General features: G+C 49.6%; 1 protein-coding gene across 11 annotated transcripts in view; it reads right to left on the bottom strand.

The window, feature by feature from the left end:
• Positions 1 to 1,373: 1,373 nt before the first annotated feature.
• The window catches only part of SMPD4 (sphingomyelin phosphodiesterase 4, neutral membrane (neutral sphingomyelinase-3)), a 26,554-nt gene continuing 4,579 nt past the window's right edge, over positions 1,374 to 23,348 (bottom strand). For 2 of the 11 annotated variants that reach the window (XM_012734253.1, XM_012734256.1), the window contains exons 3-20: positions 22,658 to 22,744; positions 21,710 to 21,852; positions 21,485 to 21,560; positions 20,835 to 20,943; positions 20,668 to 20,720; positions 19,975 to 20,126; positions 18,242 to 18,374; positions 15,391 to 15,462; positions 11,780 to 11,866; positions 9,125 to 9,270; positions 8,441 to 8,531; positions 7,896 to 7,996; positions 7,118 to 7,281; positions 6,445 to 6,650; positions 5,871 to 6,104; positions 5,555 to 5,686; positions 5,253 to 5,381; positions 2,423 to 4,219 (exon numbers count right to left, since the gene is read on the bottom strand). In XM_012734253.1, the coding sequence (XP_012589707.1) occupies positions 3,818 to 4,219; positions 5,253 to 5,381; positions 5,555 to 5,686; positions 5,871 to 6,104; positions 6,445 to 6,650; positions 7,118 to 7,281; positions 7,896 to 7,996; positions 8,441 to 8,531; positions 9,125 to 9,270; positions 11,780 to 11,866; positions 15,391 to 15,462; positions 18,242 to 18,374; positions 19,975 to 20,126; positions 20,668 to 20,720; positions 20,835 to 20,943; positions 21,485 to 21,560; positions 21,710 to 21,852; positions 22,658 to 22,744 (2,517 nt within the window). In that variant the 3' untranslated portion in view covers positions 2,423 to 3,817. Of the gene's footprint in view, positions 5,127 to 5,252; positions 5,382 to 5,554; positions 5,687 to 5,870; positions 6,105 to 6,444; positions 6,651 to 7,117; positions 7,282 to 7,895; positions 7,997 to 8,440; positions 8,532 to 9,124; positions 9,271 to 11,779; positions 11,867 to 15,390; positions 15,463 to 18,241; positions 18,375 to 19,974; positions 20,127 to 20,667; positions 20,721 to 20,834; positions 20,944 to 21,484; positions 21,561 to 21,709; positions 21,853 to 22,657; positions 22,745 to 23,348 lie in introns of all 11 variants that reach the window. The other 9 variants (XM_012734257.1, XM_012734258.1, XM_012734260.1 and 6 more) reach the window with 9 other exon arrangements.

The raw sequence follows: 23,348 nt of genomic DNA, 5'->3' as shown, positions 1-23,348 counted from the left end.
ATAAACATATTATTTTAAAAAAAATCTTGGGTTAGAAACGTGGAGGCTTAAATCCACATACCTTCTAGTGAATCTTCCCACTCAATTCCTGCAGAAGCTTCCACTGACTCTGGCCCACAAAATGGATGACATGTGAAATTTTTTTACCTTGATGACTACTGATACGTCAACATGGTTCTGGAGAAATGTGTCTCACCCTCCACTATCCAACCCAAGGACCATGGGGGAATCCAAACAGTCCCCTGCCTTACCCTTGGAACATCTTCAGAATGTAATCCATGAGCACTGAATATTGAAAAGAAAATGAAAGAAAGCCAACCCTTATCTTACACTTTGGTTTGTCATGATGTCAGTACAGCCTAAATGCCATTTAGGATTATTTCAGGAAGAATTTGAGTTTTTATTTTTACTTTATGAAATTGGTTGCTGCTGTATTTTATACGGAAAATATTTCTTTAACCTTCATACATAGAAGCAAAAGTATTTTTTTTTTTTTTAAGATTTATTTATGCTTACAGAACTGGAATACAGGCTAAAGGTGTGGTGGGTGAGAGGATTCACCAGAGACAGAGTGGGGAGCAGAACAGGCAGACTGACAAAGTACACTGCTCAGGGGAGCAATAGGCTGGTCAGGAGAGGTCTGTCATGCCATGTGGGTCAGCTCCCTGGCCAAGGATTAACTGGTGCTGTAGTGGCTTTGGAGAACTTCATAATGTGGCGCTTTAACCCATTGCACCACCAGAGGGAGGCCCACAAAAGTATTTTAAACTGGTGTCAGCCTTCTAAAGTTAATCAAAATGAGATTATTAATGGGCCCTCCCTGGTGGTGCAAGGGGTTAAGCTGGTGCAACGGGTTAAAGTGTAGCACTGCAAAGCTGGCAGCAGCCGCACCACTTCATCACAGCACTTCAATCCTGGCCAGGGAAGTGGCCCACATGGCGCAGCGGACCTCTCCTGTCTCTCCCACTGCTTCCCTCAGCAGTGTACTTCGTCAGTCTGCTTGGTCTGGTCTCCACTCTGTCCTGCTTGGAACCTGTCCCACTTGTGTTCATAAGAAAAAAAGCAAATAAACTGAAAATGAACATTTCTTAGCTCCATAAGAGAACTGCGATCACAGGACAAATTGTTGATCCCCAAACAGGACAAACGTGAACATAAAGAGCTGGGCCCTCTCTGGTGGCCAACAGGTTAAAGCGCAGGTCTGCAAAACTAGCCAGCCACAGCCGCTTCAGCACAAGTTCAATCCCTGGCTGGCAGGTGACTCACATGGCATTCTCACCTTGAAATTTAATTATACTGCAGGCACACACACAAAGGGTCAATAATGGATTTATTTACAAAAGGAAAGGAAAAGGAACAAACCAGAGAGAGAGAGATACAAGTTAACTAGAGCATCCTTTCAGTTCCACTGACTTGGAGCCCCAGTAGCACACTGAAAGCTCATGAAGTGCCAAGCCACTAGCCACCAGCCACTAGGCCAAGGGAAAGTGAGAGAACCTCAGCTCAAAATGGCTCCTCTATATATCCCCAAAAGTCTCAAAATGGTTGCTTAGCTACAAACTTGGGTCCTCGCAGTACTCCCTTTGGTATTGAGAGTTGTAGTTTCAGTGACTGGAGTTAAGGGGTGGAGTCCACAAAATCTGTATCTGCAGAGTTCGTTCAGCACATCTTTTCCCCCTAACAGTGGGAGTTGACAATGGAGGCAGCTACACACTCGTGTGGCTCCCAGGGCAGAGGGATGGAAAGGGAGGGTGAGAATTGCCAGTTCCTGCCTGGTCTTCCTAAACCAGGGCCAACAGCCTCTTCTTGAGTTAATTTCAGGATATGGCTGACTGCTGCCTCCCAGCCCCTTGCTTCCTTGAGACACCACTCACGACCTCCCATTCCTTGTCAGAAAACTTAGTGTGAAACTCAGTCCCCACTGCTCTCACTGGCAGCTCTGGGCTCCCCAGGTTTACGCCAGGGCTTCTTGCCATCCCCAGCATCATCACAAAACCCACCACTGTGACTGCCTCCTATACAATGTCCTTTTTTCTTTTTCTATTAAAACAATAGTTTTTCACTTATAATCTCATGCTTTCTATACACTTTAGCAACACCTTGATCTAAATCCCAAAATACGGACTTTACAAATTTGAGTCACTGTAGCACCAGCAAGATACAGATCAGGTTTTCTATGATCCAGGCAGATGGATAAAGTTCTGAAGCCCTCAGTGGCTTTTTCAGGCTTTTAATGATCGTTCTACACCATTGGTAGTGAAGCAACCGGTGCAGGGCAGGCAGGGGGCCCAGGGGACCCAGAGGCCAGTAGGCCTCCCAGTCCCCGGCGAATCTTCACTTTGTGGCTTCTTTGCTGGTCTCCACTGTGCCCCTGCCCTGCACTCTGCTGCTGCCCTTATATACTCAGGTGTGCCCACTCCATGTTCCAGGCACTGTCGTCATCAGGCGCACTGGCAGAGGACAGACCACAGGTGTGGATCATTGATGCTAATTGCTGAAGAGCAGAAAAACCTGAGCACTTCCATTTACCTTACAGTCACCCTCCAGTGCCAGCACCCACAGAGCAGGTTCACTAGCCACTAGGGCAGACAGACAGAGTCCCAGAGCCCTCGGTGGATTTTTCAGGCTCTGATGCTCTTTCAGGGAACCACGTACACAGGCTTCCAGGCAGGGAGGCTGGCGTGCAAGGAGGCAGGCACAGGCAGGGGAGGCGGGCAGGGAGGCAGGCAAGTGTATCTTTTATTATTTACTTTCTCTGGTCTCTCTGGCGTTTTGCCTTTTGTGGTCACTTGTCCTCTTGTAGCTTCGAGTGATGCTGCCCTTCTAGCCCTGGCCTCTAGGCTCACGTGTGCACTTAACACATGCCTGTCCACTCCTATCCAGGAGTCCAAATCAGGCCCATGCTCTCAAGTGTTAACAAGATCTAGGCTGCCAGTGAAAGCCAGAAGATCGTGGCACAAAAATCCTGTTAATTCATTTACCCTACACTCCCTCATGCAGGAACTGTGCAAACCTCTGACAGTTCCAGCTTTAGCACCTGCTGCTGAGCAAACACCTTACAGTCTGCTCTTTAGGACTCAGCAAGAGATCCCAGGGTAATAAGCGGTCCCCAATGACCCCACAGCAGCTGAAGGTGTTTCTGTTAATGGAGGATTTTCTTTGCAAGGTGTTGGGAAATGTTTACAAGTGGAGAGAAATGTGGGTAAGAAAGGCATGTAAGGGATGGAGGAGTGAAGCTGTGAACAGGGTAGACACCGAGGAAACTGGGAAGAGGGAGTGGGGAAACACTATGCCATTAATATCTGACAGTAAACCATCATTTAAACTATGTCCTGTTTTCTATTTCCACCAAATGGGACTCAAGTAGCCGTCATGCCAGGAAAGGGGCACAATTAACACTCAGATCAGGAAGAGCTGGTGAAGCACTTGGATCTAAGCAGTCAGTTCCCATATAGACACAACCCTCTGAGCTTCCAGAAGCTACAGAAAAGGCAAAATCACCTGCTTTTCATATTAAAGTCAACTTTAATTTGACAAGGCAAATGTGGCATGACTTAGGCCCAACCAACCCAGGTCCTTTTCCACAATGGCCATTCATGTTTAAATCTGCATGGGCCCACTGCTGCTGCTGTGAGTCCAGCACACCCTGGGTGAGGAAGGTCAGGGCAGTCAGGGCCATCACCGCAGTCCCAGCACGGGGGGGGTACTGTGCGTGACTAGGTAGCCTCCCAGGCACCAGGAGCATGATGGAGTTTATTCAGCTACACAGAGGGTTATGAGGTTGACTTGATTTTTGGCCACAGGCTGTGGAAAGCCATTATTCTGAGTTTATGTCAAAATACAAAGTCCAACATTTAGCTTGAAAACAGAAAAGCGTTGTTATAATCTCTTTTTGAAAGTTCTCTCTGGTATGCCATCTATAGGATGAAAAGTATATGAGAACCCATGGGGTTTCTGATAGTGAACATGCAATTGTGTAGACTGAGTATCTGTTATCAAAAGCTACTGTCTTTGAGCACTCAATTTTACTGAAGATAAAAAGTAATGCTTTGACCATCTTTGGTTGTTGAAAAGGTGCTGGCAGTGCCACCAGCCTGCCCAGGGACGAGCTGAGTGACACTCTCAACAGCAGGGGAGTAGGAAGGGAGCCAGAGAAGCAGTGCCCCACAGACATGTTGTCTCTCCAAGAGTGAATTTGGACAGCCCAGGCTTGGAAAAGCTGGGAGAACAGAAAGGACAATACTCACTTTAACAACCATGGTGGCAAAGTTTGGCCTTAAAAATCATGAAATCAGAAGAGAAGCTTATCTAATCTTCTCAGGGTCCTTTTAGGGTCTTTAATTCTTTCCTGGAGCTGGAGACATGAACTACTGTCTCAGTATCGTCCGGGGAGAGGATGCCCACTCTGCCCACCTCATGGACAGCCATGGCAGATGACACAGCTGAGGCCTGACTCACTCCTGAGCTTCACACAATTAAATCCTAAGATGATTAAACAAAAGCCAGGCCTCTAGGTACCTCACTGACGACCTCCAGCAGAAGGCAGGAGGGACAGAGAGCCAGTGTCTGGCTCAGGCAGGCCCTTTCCCTGGCTTGGGTCCTAGGCCTTCTGACACAAGTTTGGACCTTGCCCTTCTCACTTCAAGTTCTCTTCTGGGTGGCTCCATGGCTCTGGGAAAATAGCCCTAGAAGCTAGAAGGTGACTGTATTATACCTTGGATGTGGCCTCCCAGGTGCAGGGCTGGGGTCATGTGGCCATGCCACACGCTTGCTCAGGGATAGCCACTGGCCCCTGGTTAAAGCTGGTGCAGCTTGCCCCGCTCGGTTAGCAGCGTCATGGCCACAGCATAGAAGAGATAGCCAAGCATGAGAAGCAGGGCACAGGGCAATGGCCCAACGCAGAAGAGAGAGGCCACAAAGAAGGCCAGCAGCAATGACAGCAGCGTCCGGTAGCTGCCCAGGAAGCGCAGGCTGAGTCTGGGGCCGCGGACCTGACTGGCTGCATGCCTTCGCCCCACGGGGCTCAGCAGGTGCTTGTCTGCCAGCCCAGGCTCTGTGAGGTGGTAGCGACAAAAGCTGCCGAGGAAGTCGGCCCGGGAACACAGGGCTGCCATCTGACCTGCAAACTAGAGCACATAGGCACAGTGGGAGTGGGCAGCAGGCTCGGGGGCAGTCTCCACCTGCCTCTCCTAGATTGGCAGGGCTGTTCAGAGGGTGCTAAAGCGAAGTACCACCCTGTGGCCTATACTCACTCTTTGGTTGATGGCAGATGACAGGCGGAAGAGTACACGAACCAGACTGGGGCTCTCATAGCTCCGGATGGGTTGCAGCTCCGAGTCCCCCTGATAGTCGATATCAAACCTTCGAAGCCCATTGATGATCTGTAAGTGGGAGGAGAGGCAAGTCCCTGTAAAACTCCGGAGGACGACCAGAAAATTTACCTTTGCCAATAAACTCAGAGAAGCTGTCTCTGCTTATGGGAGGAGAGACAGTGCAGGCCAGCAAACCCTCAGGAAGGCCATGCTGCCCAGGCCAGACCCCTCCATGGTCTTACCTGGTACCGGCCCAGGGGTGTGAGTATGAGTCCATCTTCACCTACAATACAGTCTGGGAGCTGTTTCTTTCCATTTTCATCCTGCGTTGTCCCCAAGGCAAGTGTGAGCTGGGCAAGCTGGGCCTCGCTGAGCTGTCAGAGAGGATCAGCTTTCAGTTTCAAGGTGAAGGGAGAATGGCCTTCACAAACCACTGCGCCTCCCACCCCCAGGCCGCTCACAGTCACAAGGAAACCCAGACACAATGGTACAGGGGCATCTCCTGGTATGAGGCTTGCTGGACCGAGATCAGGGAAAGGACAGTTCTACAGCCCATACACGGAACATCTGGCACAGGTACTCCAAGGCCTTCTCCAGGTACTCGTCTGTCTTGCGGATGCTGTCCTGCCCCATGTCATCCAGATCGTTGCCTGGGTAGGAGCCATTTGTGTCCACAGAGCAGAGGCCTAGCCATGACAGGAAGGGGCGGCTGACTGTGCTCTCCCCACACTGGTCAGAGATGGACTTGGCAGTCTGCTTGGCCTGCGTGATGAGCTGAGCCAGGCGCAAGACCTAAGGGGCAGAGAAGGTGTGATCAGCTGACATAGGGGGCTAGTCTCATCGTGTCTGGCTATCAATAGAGCAGTGGGTAGCCTCGGATACCCGAGAGGGGCCAGGACAGGTGCCTTCCATATGATGAGAAAGAACCTTTAGAAACTAAGGACTGAATATTCTAAATGTGAAACTTTGGCAACAAACACCATCTTTACTATCAGAAAAATAAATAAAAATCACTGAAAAAAAAATAAAAAGGCAGGTGTAAGTAGCAATATTTCAAACCCAACCCTCCCTGGTTTGCTGCCTCAGAACTTCAGGATGGCCCAGGGCTTCAGTGGAGTCCCTACTCACTCACCAGAGTCCGGACCTCAGGCCCAAACATCGGAGTGTACTTGCAGTCCTGGCCTTCCAGACTGTAGACATGGCTCTTCACCTTGAAGGAGGTGTCGGTGACAGCTGGAGGCCAGGATGACAGGAAGCTGCCGGTGAACGTGGGAGCTGTGAAGAGTCGGTGCTGGCGGTGGGGAATGACAAGTTCAGGCTCTAGGAAGAGCTGCTCGCCTGCAAGGCAGGTGACAAGGGAATGTGAGCAGGATGTGAGCCTGGCTTCAGTTTCCAAGGGCACAGAATACTCAGTCACTGCTGGAAGGCTTTCTGGATGCTTTTAGAAGTTTCTAAGGGGTTGGGGCTATGCAGCACAAGAGACAAGCTCCTGATGCTCCTGGAGCCTTAGCCAATATAACTGTGGAGATCTGAAACTCCAAAGATAAGCCAGCACACAACAAAGCTGGCTCAGACAAATATGATAGGGACCAAGACTGCCTCCTGATGTCATTAGCACAAGCATCAGGGAGATGGCTAATCCTCCTTCCTGCAATTCCTCAGCTCAGCCTGTAAGCCATGGGGAAGACAGGGTACAACCAGAATCAGACCTCTGCTCTGCTACAACACACCAGGAACCCTGCATCACGCTCGCAGGTCTCTGGGGGCCTCTCTGAGTGCTGTTTCTGACTGGCTAAGAGGCTCACCTTTCTGGATCATTTCAGCCAGGTTGGGCTGGGCAAAGACTTTGGCCACTCGGAACACCATGAGCGCGTTCTTGGGACTGACCAGGTCGGTACGGAGTGCACGGCCCAGGAAGCCCACAAAGAGCTTGGTATACATCAGTAGGTTCTCCTGCACAAAGGGTGCCCTGGAGGTGGGGCAGTGTGTCAGGGCTAGACCTTTCATGAAGGGCAGGGTCACAGCCCCATGACACCCCTGCTTTTCACTGGGTTCCAGAATCTCCCCAATATCCATCTCATGGAGGTGCCAGGAATGGCGGCTGAAGGGGTCTGGATGTGGGCAAGGGACAGTAGAACAGAGGCAGGAGGGACCTAAGACCCCTGAGAAAAACAGACTCTTGCCTGAGAAGATCAAGGCCACCATGGTGAGGCTGGTTCAGGCGTCAGAAGGGTTCATAGGGGAAGGCATTCAAGGAGCAGATGCCAAGGGAAGGCTGGGGACACTCAGGAGATGATGGAGGGGTCAGCTACTGTTGTGCAGAGCTGGTGTGGAAGGGCTGAGGAGTGGCTGAGGGGCTGAATGTGAGTCCACATTAAAAGGGAATAGGAACAGGGCAGGACAGAGGGGAAGAGGGCCACCTACTGTTTCTGCAGGAAGTTGGTCCCAGAGCCCAGGTGCAATAAACATAGCATAGTCAAGCAAGGGAGGGCAGCCTGTGCTCCTACCTAGCAGGCCCTTGGAAAAGAGCCCCAGAAGGCCCAACTCAGGTCCCTTGGGTGGGGTCAGGGCGGCAAGGCTCACCATCTCTCCGACACAGCCCGGGCCTGAGTGTCGCTGCTCTGAGTCTGCTTCTCAGGTGCATACCTCCAGGGTTGCAGGTAGCTCAGCCACATCTCCAGCACCTGATGAGATGAGTGCTGAGTTGGGATAACTAGCAATGATGCTTCAGACCAAATCCTTGGCCAGCCTAGAGTTGGATTTCCAGGTGTGCTGCCAGATGCTGACCCCGGCCTGTGGCCCCCATACTCCCCATGAGGGCACAGAAATTTGTCACACCCTATTTCCATCTGACCCTCACACCACCCTAGAAGCAAGAATCACCGAGCTCACTTTGCCCAGCTGAGGGAGTTGAGTGTAGCTCAGAGTGGGTAGGAACTCATGTAGCACTGGCAGCAAGGTTCAAGGTCAGGGCTGAATGAGTTTTTCCTGTATCTGAGGTTTGACCTTGAAAATTCAAGAAGGCAGAACCTTTGAGGGAGCAGCCAGTTCCCTCCAACCTCTGCACCACAGGCTCACCCTCATCAGGGCACAGAGGTAAAGGCGAGGTATGATGGGATAGCACTTACGGCTCTGAATGACGCATCGAGGGGCCAGTGGCCAAAGCAGTGCTGCAGGAAGAGATAGAGCTTCTGCTGAACAAACCTGGGGACAGCAGCCCTGCAGGGGGAGGGGGAGGGTCACCTTGCAGGAAAGGCTAGAAGTGTTCATCTACAAAGGCTGGCTCTGCCAGGTGAACACCAAGCAACCCATAGAGTTAAGGACTACTTCTAGCTCCATTCTTCAGAGAAAACCCGAGGAACTGGAACCCTTCCACCAGATGATGCCCTTCTGAAAGGACAGGGAACATCCCAAGGGTGTACAGTACTTATGAGGCACCTCATCTCAGCTTGCCCCACTCAAGCTACCTGTTCTGTTATCCCCAGCTTTCCTCCTGACAGAGGAAAAGGAGGGAGAAAAAGTAGGAAGAAGGAATCAGCACAGCTCAACCTTGACCACTGAGTCATTTTGTTATGAAGGCATTCCCCGGCCAGGCTGGCTCGCTCTACTGCAGAAGGCTGGAGAGGCAGCCAGGCAGCCCCGCCAACCTCTGGAGCCGTGACTGGGGGGCCAGCGTAGGAGTGAGAAATCTCACTCACTGCCTCCTCATGCACTGCCCCACACCTGGGTGAAGTCATTGGAGGCAGTATTTGGGCATCCACCAGGAAGGGCCAGGGACTGAGAGCCCTGCACACAGGCTGGGCCACACCCACCGTTTGAACTCCTCCAGCGGGCTCGTGGCATGGGAGTGGGCGGACGGAGAAACTTGCTCTGGCTTCAGGCTATTGGCAAAGGCGTGCAGGTGCTTGAGCAGCAGGCGTACAACCAGCACATGTTCTTCTGTGGGTGTGAATGACTCCTAAGGTGGAGGGGGCAGCAGCATCAGGGCCCAGTGCTTAGGCGCCAAGTCTGCCCAGATCCCCACCCCTCCCCCATGCCCACCTCTCCTCACAGGATGCGCAGCTCAGCTCAAGTGGGTCCCTCTCAGGACCTATTGGTGCCTGGCCCCTGGCTGCAAGCCTTGCACTACGCAGCCTGAGACCTAATAAGAAGCAGTGAGCCCTGCAATGCACCCTAGATAGCTCCCCAGAATAGGCAAATCTGCCAGGGTTTTCCCGTGTGCACCGAATAGCACTTTGCACCTTCTGTGGGTGACTCAGGTCACTGGGTCACTGACGCCAACCCTGGTCCTAGGGGGTTAAGCAGGCCGGCACCCCTCCCTAAGACTGAATGCAGGGCCTCTGTCTGCCTCCTGAGGGTGTGGACAGCTTACTGGGGGGCCCTCAGCAGCTGCAACATCAACCCTCACACCTGCCCCCTCACCAGGACTCAGCCCTGGGTGGCCCTTCCTCCACTGCTAATGAACCTGGGGTCAGTACAACCCCCAAGACAGAGCACCCTCCATCCTGTGGACCCAATTTCTGGTTCACAAAGGTTATGTAGGATCTTCGAGACCCAGGCCCACTGATGGAGTATAGAGGGAGGGGTGGAGGAAGGCACTGGAAGGCAGGATCTAGTCCCTAGCGCCTCGTCCCACTTTCAGGCTCTGAAGTATCCAGACTGATAAAGTTCTTTCCTCACCCCCCGCATCCCCCTGCCCTCTTAGGCCCCAACAAACTATGAAGAAGCTTTTGGCAGTCTCATCCAGATTCTGAGCATATTAAGCACGCAGGTCATGCTTCCTGGCACCCCTGGGGTGCAGCAGACCCATCACAGAGGACGATGGACAGCTGCTACCAGGGGCACCATCCATGCAGGTCTACCTGCCATGGAAATACCTCCAAAGGCCCAGGTGACATACCCTGGTGTCTGTGTCTAGGAATGGAACTATGGGTCATGGGGCAATCTAATGCTTTTCTGTATTTTAAATCCCTGTACCATGATTCATAATTTTGAAGAAAAAAGCATAAGATATTTTCATTATAATAAACACCAGGCCTGCCTGGAAGTATCCCCCTTCCTCATTCCTGTCCCCTTGCCCTGACCCCAGTAACTGTCCCTTCGTCTCAGGGTAGTTTCCAGGTGGCAACTGGCAAGCCTGGCCCTCTGTGGTGTTGCTGGGCCAGGCTCCCAGATGCACATCCCAGCAATCACACTGGAACCTGCGTAGGCTGTTTCCTCTCCAGGTTTTTTCAAATCAAACTCTTTTCTTCCAAGTTTCCACCTTCGTGAGTCAGATCCTCACTGTGAATTTGTGGTTACAGCCGCACACAGCCTCAACCAACTTCTGAGGACACTGTCTCAAAGCCCGAGCATCTCTCACTGGGCTGGCATCCCTGCACTGGCCTCCCGGCGATGTCAGACCCTGCTACCCTAGAGGTTTCGCTGGGGCCCTTCTTACTCAAGTGAGACCTGTGCCCCACCTGCCCACAGGGCCCCTTGAGGACCATTCCCTTCCCTCCGCATTGAGCTGCTGCTCCTGAGCAGGACCGTGTTTTGTGTTTGTGCTCCTCACCCAACTCAGTAAAACATGGTTTCTGGATTTGTGTTCAAATCCAAAGTCAAAGTCATGTGCTCTCACCGAGCATGGACAGACCATGAACTGGACAGACCCCGACCACAAGGACAGCTTCAGAGGCATGTTTCCCTCCCAGATTTCCTGGTACTCAGCTCATGAGTCAGTAAACTCTGGAGATTCCACTGGCCCTGAAGCACCCGAGAGGGTGGAACTATACCTCACTGACTTCAAATCCATCCAGACACTGCTCATTTTTGCATCAGTGGACCAGTCTCCACAAAGCCAAAAGCCACCAGACTCCCAGTTTGCCTAGGGACCAGCAGCATTTCTGGACTGAGAGACCAAGGCCCACATTCTTGCTGCCCCTCCCACCCCCACAGGAGTGGGCAGGGGAGACAGAAAGCCATACTACCCACAAGCCCCAGGGCTTCTGTATCCTGAGTCAGTGGCCAAGTGCCAGCCCTGCGCTCTTGGTGAGCTGGGCCACCCAGGTGTCCACACTATTCCATGCCTCTGAACCACGGTCAAGCAAAGAGTCTTCCAACACACAAGAATTTGTTACATCTAAGCTGCTTTGGGACTTGGTTCAGATTCAGTGACCCCACAATCAGCTAGGGTCTTGTGCCTTGCACCCTACCATATGACCACAGACCTCAAGTCCATGTTAGTCTTCAAAGTTGGACACTGGGCCATTTGGAAGAGATACACTCACAGGCACACACACGCACGCACACACACACACACAATCACACACACACACATGCACACGCCTCCCTCTGATCAGAACTGATCTCTGAATCACCCAGCAAGCCCCAGGTCAGACCCTTGCTTTACCACTGCACTGACATGAGCTCTGTGGCTTACACTGCAGGGCAGGGGTGAAACAGAACAAAATGGTAACGGCCAGTACTTGGTAGGCGTGGAGGGCCTGGAGGCTGGGTTGGGCAGGGCTGTGGAGGGCGCTGGAGACACTGAGTCGGTAGTGCAGAACCTCCAGCTGAGAGACAACAAAATAGAAACCAAGAGAAGAGGCAGGGAGGGTAGAGAGCGAGGAAAGGTAGGAAGGGAAGGGGAGGGGCGGGGAGAAGGGAAAAGAGAGGGGGAGAGAGAAAAAGGTGAGAATGAGCCCAGAAGTAAGGAGAGAAAACAAAACAAAAACAAAAGCAAATCAGTGACAATCCAAACCAACACAGCCCAGAAGCCTTGAGCCAGCAACACACCACCCTCTCCGTTGTCCCAGGAGTCCCTCCTGGTGGGCACACTCTTCCACCTGCCAGAGAGACAGATGGACAGACTCTCAGTGTCACCTGGACAGTCCCCTCCATATCACTGGAGCCACAGGCCTCTTGCAGCTTCCTGAAAGTGCAATTCACTTTCCCTCCAGGAACATTTGGCCCAGCCCAGACCCTGAAAGACGACATTGTATGCAGTCTGCAGGAGCCAGAGCGCCTTGCTGGGACATGCTGCCAGCCACCAAGCCCTGAAGGCCAAGGCTCAGAAAATAAACGTTGGAGGGCCCAGTTGCAGATGGAGGCTCCTCTGCCCCAAAAAGAAAAATATTAAAATTCACTGAACTTCCCTGGGCCGTCCCAAGGAGAAATTTATCAAACAGGACATGATGTTATCAAACCCCACACGTCAAAGATCCAATTACTGTCCCCTCTTGCACAAAGACTGGTTTCCAAAAGCAGCACAGGTTCAGCCCAACAGGCCCCACCTGATACCCTCTATACCCCACATTCCAGAAAGAGTTAAAGCACAAACATTCCTGGGTCTAATTCTGCTGAGACCAGCCTAGCCTATGTCATGAAGACACACTTCCAATACACAGTTTTCCCGATATATAGTTTTTCAGTCCTGTGGCAAGAATCCAAGACTCTGGCCATGGCTACCCACACTCAGAGGCAGCTGGAACCTTGAGGCTAGACTGCCCAGGACAGTGGGATGACAGCTGAGTGATATGCTGTTTGGTCCCGCACCCCAGAGGGGGTCCCTACCTCCTGGCAGCACTGAATTCTACTGTGAAGCACTCCCTGCAGCCAAGTGCAGCCCACAGCAGGCACATGTCCTACCCTGCAAGAGCCATGCCTCCCTCCTGAAAAGCATGTTTCACACAGGAGAGTCAGAAGGCACATGCCAGACTGAGGAGACAGGCACAGTTAGAGACACACAGAGTGGGGGGAGGAGCATGGCAAGATGCAGGCCCTCTGCAGCTTCTCTCCAGGCCAGACCCTGGGCTCACCTGCAGTTCTCAGTAAGGCAGTGATGAGCACAGTTCCCTGCTGGGTCCTGCCCTAGCCTGTAGAGACATATAGTAGGCACACAGAGGCCTGCAGGGCTGTGGCTGAGAATTGCTGCTCAACAAAATGGGGGTGGAGTAGCAGTCTCTAAGGAGGGCAGGCATGCTGGAGCCAGCCCAGCCACGCATAACTGTTGAACTTCTAGGAGCTGGATTTGCTACATCCCTATAATCAGGGAAACAATGACCTCAGGGCTACACCAGCACTGGCAAGGATTATTGTCTGGTGCAGCGCAGACCTGGGTAAGCAGGAAGGGGCTGAGAATAAAGCAGGCCTTCCTGGCTGCCTCTCCCTCACTGGTGCCTGAATATGAGGCAAAAGGCAGATCTGTTCTGGTTGGACACCTGGTGGGGACCTCATGATTATCTCACCACTGCCAATCATTCTGAGCAGCTCTCACCCACCCTGAGGTCTGGCCAAGAGGAACCAAATGTGGGCAATGGGAAATCCTGGAAAGGAAAGCTCTCTGCCCCTTCCCCATGCAGAATCAGAATCCTCACAGGAAACAGAGAGCCTTTTGACAGATTGACTGCTAAAAATTACAGTGGAAGCTCAGAAAATAGGCTGTACAGGCAGGAGGGTACTGCAGTGATGCCGTCCTTACCTCTCCAAGACCAAGCTTACAAGCAAAGCATTGCCATTCTGTCATTCTGGGAGCAGAAAAGGCAGTGCAGGTGCTTTGTGACTCAAGCAGCCCAAGGTGGAGTCCTACTCCTTGCCCCCTCCTATATTGTACCAAGGGTGGAGTCTGGGATGCTCTGTACTCTAAGAGAGCTGCAGTGGGGGCTGCATCCCAAGTCTCCATATGCGAGAGCACTGTAGTCATGGAACTGGCTGCTGAGATGCTGCAGCAAGAGCAGAACTACAGGGGGAAAGTTGCAGGCTACTATCTATCCTCCCCTCCCCTTTTTAATAGATTTTAGTTCCTTGTTTAATAAAAATATTTATTGCATAGAAGAACTGGAGTATAGGTCAGAGGTGTGGGGAGGGGTGGCAAGGAGGGTGAGAAGATTCACCAGAGACAGAGTGTGGAGCAGAGAGGCAGATCTACTGCAGTACACTGCTGAGGGGAGCAGCAGGCACGGTCTGCTGCACCACATGAGGGTTAGCTCCCTGGCTGGGAACTGAACTCAGTCTGTGAGCATGATAGCACTGAGACTTAAGCCCTAGGTCCCCAGGGAGGCCCTGTTGTCCTCGATTTAACACATATTCTTAATTCTTTTTAAAAAATATTTATTTATTTATGCATATAAGAACTGGGGTATAGGCCAAAGTTGCAGGGGGCGGTGAAAGGATTCACCAGATAGAGTGGGGAGTAGAAAAGGCAGACTGAATGAAATATACTGCTGAGGGGAGCAGCAGGCGGGACAGGAGGTCTGCCAAACAACAGGAGTCACTTCCCTGGCTGGGGATCGTACTCGCACTGCAGTGGCTGCAGACAGTTCTATATGGCTGTGCTGTAACCCCTTATGACCCCAGGGAGGGCCCAGATTCTTAATATTTAATTCTTTAGTAAGCCTCAAATTTTGTCTGACAGTGACAAAAACAAAGTCTAAGGAAGAAACTGATGTACTGAAGTACAGACTGAAGAACTATGAGACCTGATGCTGCCATTAACAGGGCCTAGGAACACAGGATTCAAACTCTTACAGAGTATAAATCTAAGTGCCCATCTGGTCATCTACTACCTGGACCAAACCACCCTGATGAATCCAGGGGATCATGGCCCCAAGGAGAGTGAACCTAGAAGGGCTCCGAGGAGGCACAGGCCACATGCAAAAGGCATCAGACTCCACCCACCACAAGTGCCTGCCCACAGATGATCTGGATGTGGAGGGCAGCAAACACAGAAGGGTGGGGAGGGCTGTTGAGCGTCACCTCAAGAGGAAAGCAGGAAATGCTGTGATGGTAGAGGGGACAGGATGTGAGTCCCAGAGCATGAGTGCCACAATCTTCTCTATTCCCACTGCCAGATAGGAAGCACTGCAGGCAGTATGGGGAAGACCCCAGAGAAGACAGGCCTCCAGACCTCAGTGGCGCAAGTTCATCACAGAACAAAACCCACCTGCTTTTCAGCAGCTGAGAGTGAGGTGACGGAAGTTTTCTGCTTCCCACCATTCAGTCCTTGAAAACTAAATGAACTCGAGGACAAAAAGCAGTAGACTGACCAAGCACACCAGGGTTAAAGCAGGAAATGGGAAGGAAAGCTGCAGCTACATACCTTGGCGTGTGGGGACTGCATTTTTTGGTACATCTCCAAGGAATAATGATGAAGCCACATTTCAACAAAAACCTGCAAGAAAGCAGTAGTAGATGGTCAGTGACTTTTGACAAAGGTGTCAAAATGTTCAACAGGGAAAGGGCAGTCCTTTCAATACAGGTCCTTTTCTATAGCCACATGCAATGAAGGAAGTGGGTCTCTGCCGTCACATAAAAAATAATCAAGAAAAATGAAACACCTAAATGTAAGAGTCTAAAGTATAAAAGCCTTAGAAGATAGCATGGGTGTGACAGTGAATTTAAAAATGATTTATTAGATCTGACTCCAAAAGCACAGGCCAAAAAAATAAAAACCTAGGGCCCTCCCTGGTGGCGCAAGGTGTTAAAGCACAGCACTGTGAAGCTATCGCAGCCACTGCAACATGAGTTCAATCCCTGGCCAGGGAGGTGATCCACATGGAGAGGCAGACCTCCCCTGACCCACCTGCTGCTCCCCTCACTTGAACTATCTGTTCTGCTCCCCTCTATGTCTTTGGTGAATCCTCTCACCCCCCACACCTCTAGCTTGCACCCCAGTTGTGTATGCATAAATTAAAACAATCTTAAAAAAAAAAAAAAACCACCAATGATACTTAAAAAAAAAAAAAGTTAAATTGAACTTTATGAAAATTAAAAACTGTACATCAAAATACACTATTAACAGAAAATTCATGGAATGGGGGAGAATATTTACGAATCACATTTCTGGGAAGGTATTAATATCCAGTACATATCAAGAACTCCTAATATTCGACAAAAGCATCAACAACCCAGTTTTAAAATGGGCAATGGACCTACACAGATGAGGACATGAAAAGATGTTCAACATCACTATTAGGACAATGTAAATCCAAACCATGATGAGAGACAACAGACCCTCACTAATTTGTGGGACAGTAGCTACTTAGAACGCAGCTCCTAGCCCTTTAGGTACTGTTTTCTTGGGCCCTCTCTGGTGGCCCACAGGGTTGGAGCGCTGCCCTAGGAAGCTAAGCCAAGCCTTGGCTGCCTCGTGCGAGTTTGATCCCCGCCCCGGAGGTGGTCCACAGCGGACCTCTCCTCTCTTGCCCTGTCTCACCTGCTGCTCCCCTCAGCAGTGTACTTTGTCCATCTGCCTATTCTGCTCCCCCACTCTCGTGAGTCCTCTCGCCACCCCTGTACCTCTAGTATGTATCCCATTTCTGTATGCATAAATAAATAAAATCTTTAAAAAAAACATACTAAGTTTTCTTACACCTCTATATTCATAATAAATTTAATTCACACATTAGGCACAGCAAGATATTAACAATAGTAGTTAATAATGAAATATAACAAAAGTTATGTGAATATGATCTCTCTCCAAATATTTTTGGATGACCGGTTCACCCAGGGCTACCAAAACTAGGGACAGGATGGGCTACCATACAATCTCCTGTTAGATCAGCTACAGTCAGTAGAAAACAACAAGCACTAGCGAGGATATGGGGCAGCTGTAATCCTTATGCTTCGCTAGTGGGAAAGTGGAGGGGTATGGCTCTGGAAAACATTATGGCAGTTCCTCCAAAAATAATTAAGAGAATTACCATACATTCCAGCAATTCTGAGTATGTGCAAAATAATCAAAAGCAGAATATCAAAGAGAAATGTTTGTATACCCATTTCCATAGCAACATTATCACAAATAGTTAAACATGGACGCAGCCCATATCTATGATGATGAATGTATAAACAGGGTGTACTATGTCCATACAAAGGAATATTACCCAACCTGAAAAGAGAAAATTCTCGTACATGCTACAGCACTGATGAACCCTGAAGACAATACACTAAGTGAAATCAGAAATAGAGTTAGAATGTTGGTTGCCAGAGGCTGGGAGGAGGGGAAAATAAGGAAATTACTGTTTAAGTGGGAACAGAGCTTCAGTTTTACAAGAATCCATTATATAACAAAGCTTAACACTACTGAATTGCATATTTAAAAAACAGTAAGGGTGCTAACCTTTGTTTTGTGTATTTTCCCACAATTAAAAAAAATTATTTAGATAAGAAAAAACAAAACAGCATTGGTGTTTTGATCCTGGAAACAGCTCTCTAGTTCTGCTCTGTTGAGTCCATGTCCACTGCAACAGTTTGGCGGACACCTCTAAAGCAGCAGTGTCCCCGATGTCCACAGTTAAGTGTGGGTAGAAAGGACACAATCTATCTCATCCACAATACAGGTTATCAACAAGTGAGACTTGTAGCTACCAAGTGAACCCCAGAATCCAGTGTCAGAACCAGTCAAACTCTCTGACTGTTCTTGATAGTCAGACCTAGGAGGCAGCCATTGCTGTGTGCTGAGCCAGCCTACCCCTGTGAGGGATGCTGGAGCCTAGACAAGCGCAGAAAAGTGGTACAGCTACCTCCCATCAAGGTCCCCTGGCATGATAGAACCACAGGCTGCTGCCAATCAAGGTAAAGGCTCATAGGCCCTCCCAGGGCTTAACAGCCATGTGATGGGTGTCTTAGAAAACATCTCCAAAGATGTGAGAGAGGAAGTGTGGGTAGGGGAAAACCTCTACTGAGTTCTATGGGAAAATAAAAGATTTGGCAATGACTGTATCACCATGACAAAAACCAAAACTCTATGTACCAGGAATTGTAGGATGAAAAACACTGCCAGTGACATAGGTTAGACATGTGAGACAAGAAAGAGACAATTCTTTTTTAAAATGTCATAGCAGAAAAGACCAAAAAAGAAACACTCCCAACATGGGACCCCCAAGTGAGTGGAAGGTGGCTAAGCAGTTCATTTGGACATCGAAGCAGAGAAAAGCTGCTCCAGTACTCACCTGGAGCAGGGTTTCTGATCTCCAGATCTCATGGGAGGCAGGGTCCGCATTCACAGACGTCTGGTGAGAGATGTGTCGCTTCAGGAGGCTGGTATGGTGGAGGCCGTAGGAAGCGAAGGGCATGGCCGGTGTCCTAAGGTAGATAAACACACCTTCAGCTCCCACTGCCGTTAACCAGGGGCAATCTGGTCATGAAAAGTAATGCTGAATCATGCAATGACTTCTACGTCCATAATGATATACATATAGATAAGCAGGGAAGAAAACTCTCCTCTAACACTAGAGGCTACAGTCTCACTAGACCCCTCGTGTTGATCAGTTTAGACACTCATGAATTTAACTTCACAGTTTAGTGTCAACACTCCCTTGGCCCAGTGCTCAAGCCAACAGTGCCTATGCTGGGGCACATGGACACCCATCAGCTACCACTACAATGTTCCTGCCAGAAGCACCCAACCTGAGCCCAACCACGGGGTTAACACCACAGAACCCACGTTCAGAGCATGCTGACATACCCTGGCTGCATGCTTTAAAGGTGTCAGGTTGGAAAAGATTGAGGGACCACCCCAGATGGAAGGGTACTAGACAGACAACTGCAAGAGCAAGGGACTCTGCACTGAAACCCATCAGGTAAAGGTCATCAGTAGGGTAGATGGTGAAAACCAAGTGGGTTTTGAGAATTAGATGGTGGTATGATACTAGCTTTCTAATTTAGACAGAAATGCAGTGATCATGTAGGTGCACTCCCTTTAGGTACAGGATATCATGCCTGTATCTTATCTGGACAACCCAGAAAATACTATACAGAGAGAATAAATCAAAAATCTTGGTGAGGGGCTTATTAAGTTCTTTGTTATACCTGGCAATGTTTCTGTATATCTGGACTTTCATGTTAAAACAAGCCAACAAATCTGGGCCAAGAAACCATTTGGTTTCTTCTTTCCTAGATGGAGCTGGCCAGAGGTAAAAGGCTAAAGGCCTCAGTTCATTTTGGAAAGAGCTGGATGCGAAAACCCTCCTGAACAGCTCAGTCAGTTTGGACTAGCACAAAAGTATCTTCACCCCAAGGTCACCAACTTAGGCCAAGACCTGGTCCTCTGGTCCACACAAATTCCTACTAATCTTATTCACTCATTGGGTCAACGTTCTTCAGCCTGCTATAAATCTTTTTTCTCTACAGCCATCAATTACCAATACTGTCACCTCTTATGACAAAGCTTCAAGTCCTCTGCGACTCTGCTCACCACCTTGGTGTGGATCTTGGATATCAGGTACAGTGAGGACTGCTACAGGTAGAACACAACCTATTTCCATACCCAGAGTGAGGCCTCCTCAATGTAGCCACAGGGCCCAACCGCTTCGGTGATGGCTACTGAAATCCTCCTGTCCCCACTATCCAGTCTGCGTCATAGCAACTAGATTGGGCAATCTCAAGCATAAAAAAATATTGGGGAGTTTTCTGTGACTATAAAGCTGGGAAGATAATGACTGTTTCAAGAACATCAGATCTAGGCTCCCAGCCTTTGGATTTTCCCTTAACGCTTCTTAAAACTGCTTGATTTTTCTACCCGTCCCTAAAAAACCTGAGGAACCCTGGGCAAAACGTAGAACTACTGCCCTTAAAAGCAATGCACTGACTAGACTGCTCTCTCATGGAAGGATGAGGCCTTAATGACAGCAGCAGGCAAGGATACCTTAAGTACTATCCAAAGCCAGCAGCAGAAGAACCTTACCTGGGAGCTGGTGAGGGGCTATGTCCCCCAGGGCTGGAGGAGAGTGGAGGGAGCACGCTGCCTTCTGTGGGCAGGAACCATGACAGGTACCTGTCCACTAGGATGAAATAGGCACAGTCTGAAGTACGGACATGAAGAGCCCCTGGTAGTGGCTGGAAACCAAAACTAGTGTTAGCATGTGGCTCTAGGCTTGGCCCTGCTGCCAAGCCCCAGCAATCACGGGTCTGATGCATAACACTACGTAGGTGATACCAGGAAATAAGTCCTACTAAAGAAAGCCTGATTAGACCTGCTCAGTTCTGGCCAGATTTCAACCCCCCTGCCTCCATGCCCAGCAAGTACCTCCTGTGGGAAGTCTCCCTTTTCACCACTTGGGTGGTGAGATCACCCCATTATCACCTGTCAAAGTCTGCCCTCTAGCCTATGGTCCTAAGCAAAGCTGTCCATAAGGCAGAAGTTAGAGGAAGGAAGGAAGGATACACAGAAACCAGGTGAGTAGGGAAAAGAGAAATGAAAAAAGATAAAGGTCAACAGGGAAAAGAGAAATGAAAAAAGATAAAGGCCAACAGTTGGCCCCTAGGAGAGTCTCAAGATCCCCCTGCTCTGTGAAAACTAGAGCCCTAGGCCACAGCTCACCACCCTTCCCTGGGGACTTTCATAAGGCTGACCGTGCTCAGAGGACCTCCTCCGTACCTTTTGTGTGATGAGGCTCAAAGCAAAGAAGAACATGTAATACTCGAATGGATCTGATGGCAAATGTCAGGGGCCAAACAGGCAGCGGTGGCGGACCACACCTCAGCATTGTGCTGGCCACCCAGTTTCCCCACCCACAGCTCCCCCATCCACTGGACAAAGGATACTGAGGGCCAGGTGCAGGCCAAGTCCCCCAGTCGCAGGGAACTGAACCTTGTTGTGGTATAAGGGGCTGTCAGGAAGCACACGCTCCTGGATGGACGCCTTCACAGGGCCCTGTGGAGAGGGACGTGCGCTCGTGGGCAGGTTCGTGCAGAGCCTTCTGATGTGGCCCTCTGTGAAGGCTGCTGAGGAGCACAGGCACACAGTTCCTGCCGTGGGAACAGTACTGTCCTCTGCATAGCACTCAAGCAGCAGAGCTCGAGAACTTCACACTCTCTCATACCATCCTCATAATGATCCACAGCGGCAAGGACAATGGTTGTGCATCTTAGCCTTGCACGGCACCTATTGAACCCCACCTCCTTGGTTTCTCAAATAATCCTTTCATTTGCCCCAGAAGGACTACAGACTCATAAAAACAAAGCAATCACACACAAGCCAGGCAGTATGGTGCCTTCGTCACTGGCAAAGTTAGAAATGATTTTGTAAAAAACTAACCATCGGCATTCTGATTTCTGTTGCCCCCTGAGCCCTGAACAGACACCATGGCTTTCTCCTGTCCATTGTCAGTGAGCCCCTGCCCATCCATCATACTGCAGTCTCTGTGCAGGACTCTCTGCCCCAGGCCTAGCTCTTACCACCATGGCTTACTTACTGGTAGGTAGGAGACAGGAAAGTCAAACTTATAGTCTTCAGCTTGAAGTTTATAAACCAACTTCATCATTGGGCCACTGAACATGAAATTAAACAAACAAAAAACAGAGCAAATGAACTGCAAACCATTAGTTTTTGACTGTTTAACTTTGCGAAATGAAGTGATTTAAAAATAGGATTGTTATACACAAACATCCAGTCCCTCTTACATGACAAACCTACATACCCAGGGTCTAGAAATTCCATTGCAATGCTGTACTCTACAGGGCTCACACGTCCCTGTAGGCAGCGAAGGTTCCAGCCAAGGAGGATGCCGTCCAAGCTGCCGAAGATGCTCTCTACCAGCCATGGGAAGATGGAGTGCAGCTCCTGAAATAGTGAGCTGGTGAGCCTTCAGATAGGCTAGCTGAAGACCATTGCCCTCTGCAGGGCTGTGCACCACAAAGGCCTCCCAGCTCATCTTGTACCACATGCTGCCCACTGCCCTCACTGGCCCTGCCCTCCCAGTTCATACCAGACCAACACCCACAGGGACCCTGGTGAGGTAGCGCTGATGAGAGGGGCAGCTTTGGATTTTTCCATTGTAGTTATGTGGTGAGCCAAGCAGTACTGCTTTATATCTGGGTCAAACGAGTCAGTCTGATTAAGAGATTCTATTTTTCTTAAATTTCTGATCTGAAAAGAATTCTATTAACAAGGGTGGCAATGTCTTGTCTTTCTCAGAGTAAGCTCCTAAAACTCTGACTCACTGCTATTTGGTATTACCTCCTTGTCTAGGTTAGCTTCTTGAACTTAACTTATTACTCTTTGGTAATGCCAGATGAGACATAAAAAACCCAGCATTTCTGAATTCTGGTACTGCTGCTATTTTGGGTGACACATTTCTTTGTTGTGTGGGCTATCCTGTGTATTGGGGGCTAGTTATAGGCATGCCTGGTTTCCACCCATGTGATGAAAGTAGTGCCACTTCCATGTGACAACTTAAAAGGTCTCCAGACATTACCAAGGGCCCCAAGTAGGCAGGAGCACTACATATAACCATAAACATATGTCACAATACTGGTTTAGGCTTCTGTACAGGTCAATGTGCAGAGGTGGGAAGCAGGGACTACAATAATGTTTTTCAAAGCGTATATGAGACATACTGTCTAGAGACTAGCAGAACTGTCTGTACCTTTGCTGGAAAATCCTCAATGACTTTAACCAAGTCTTGACATCGCTGTGGGAAGGGCTTATTTATGGAGTCAGCTTTCAGGCTAGCCTAGAAGACAGAACAAACCCCAAAAGACAGAAGCGTATTCACTTGGTGGCTTTTGCTGATATTCTGATTGAAGTTAAAATGGCAATAAAAGTACAGGAGTCAGATACAGATCACTGACCTGTTTCCAGTACCTCATCTATCAGGTTATACATGTGTCAGTAACCTAAAAGATGCTACCAGGAGAGGATGAGGTGCTGTTTTTCAGTTCAGTAATTCTCAGAGTTGTTTCCAGTAACACATGAATTAGAAATTTCCTATGTGATGGATGGAGCTGGAAGGGGTCATGCATAGTGAAATAAGGCAGAAAGAAAAAGAAACACAGGGTCCTCCCTGGTGGCGCAACAGGATAAAAGCACAACACTATGGAGCTAACAGCAAGCTAACTGCAGCCACTGCAGTAAGAGTTCAATCCTGGCCAGGGAGGTAGACCCACATAGTGAGGGAGACCTCTCCTGACCTACCTCAGCTGTGTATTTCACTTGAACTGCCTGTTCTGCTCCCCTTTATGTCCTTGGCCTATACCCCAGTTCTGCATGCATGAATAAATAAATCTTAAAAAAAAGAAAAATACCAGATGGGTTTCACTCACAACACGAGTGTAAGG

The sequence above is a fragment of the Condylura cristata genome, unplaced genomic scaffold (assembly GCF_000260355.1).
Source record: "Condylura cristata isolate star-nosed mole 26May11 unplaced genomic scaffold, ConCri1.0 scaffold00051, whole genome shotgun sequence".
NCBI classification, from domain to species: Eukaryota; Metazoa; Chordata; class Mammalia; order Eulipotyphla; family Talpidae; genus Condylura; species Condylura cristata.
The sequence above is the reverse complement of the archived record's forward strand: the minus strand, read 5'-3'. Positions and strand labels throughout refer to the sequence as shown.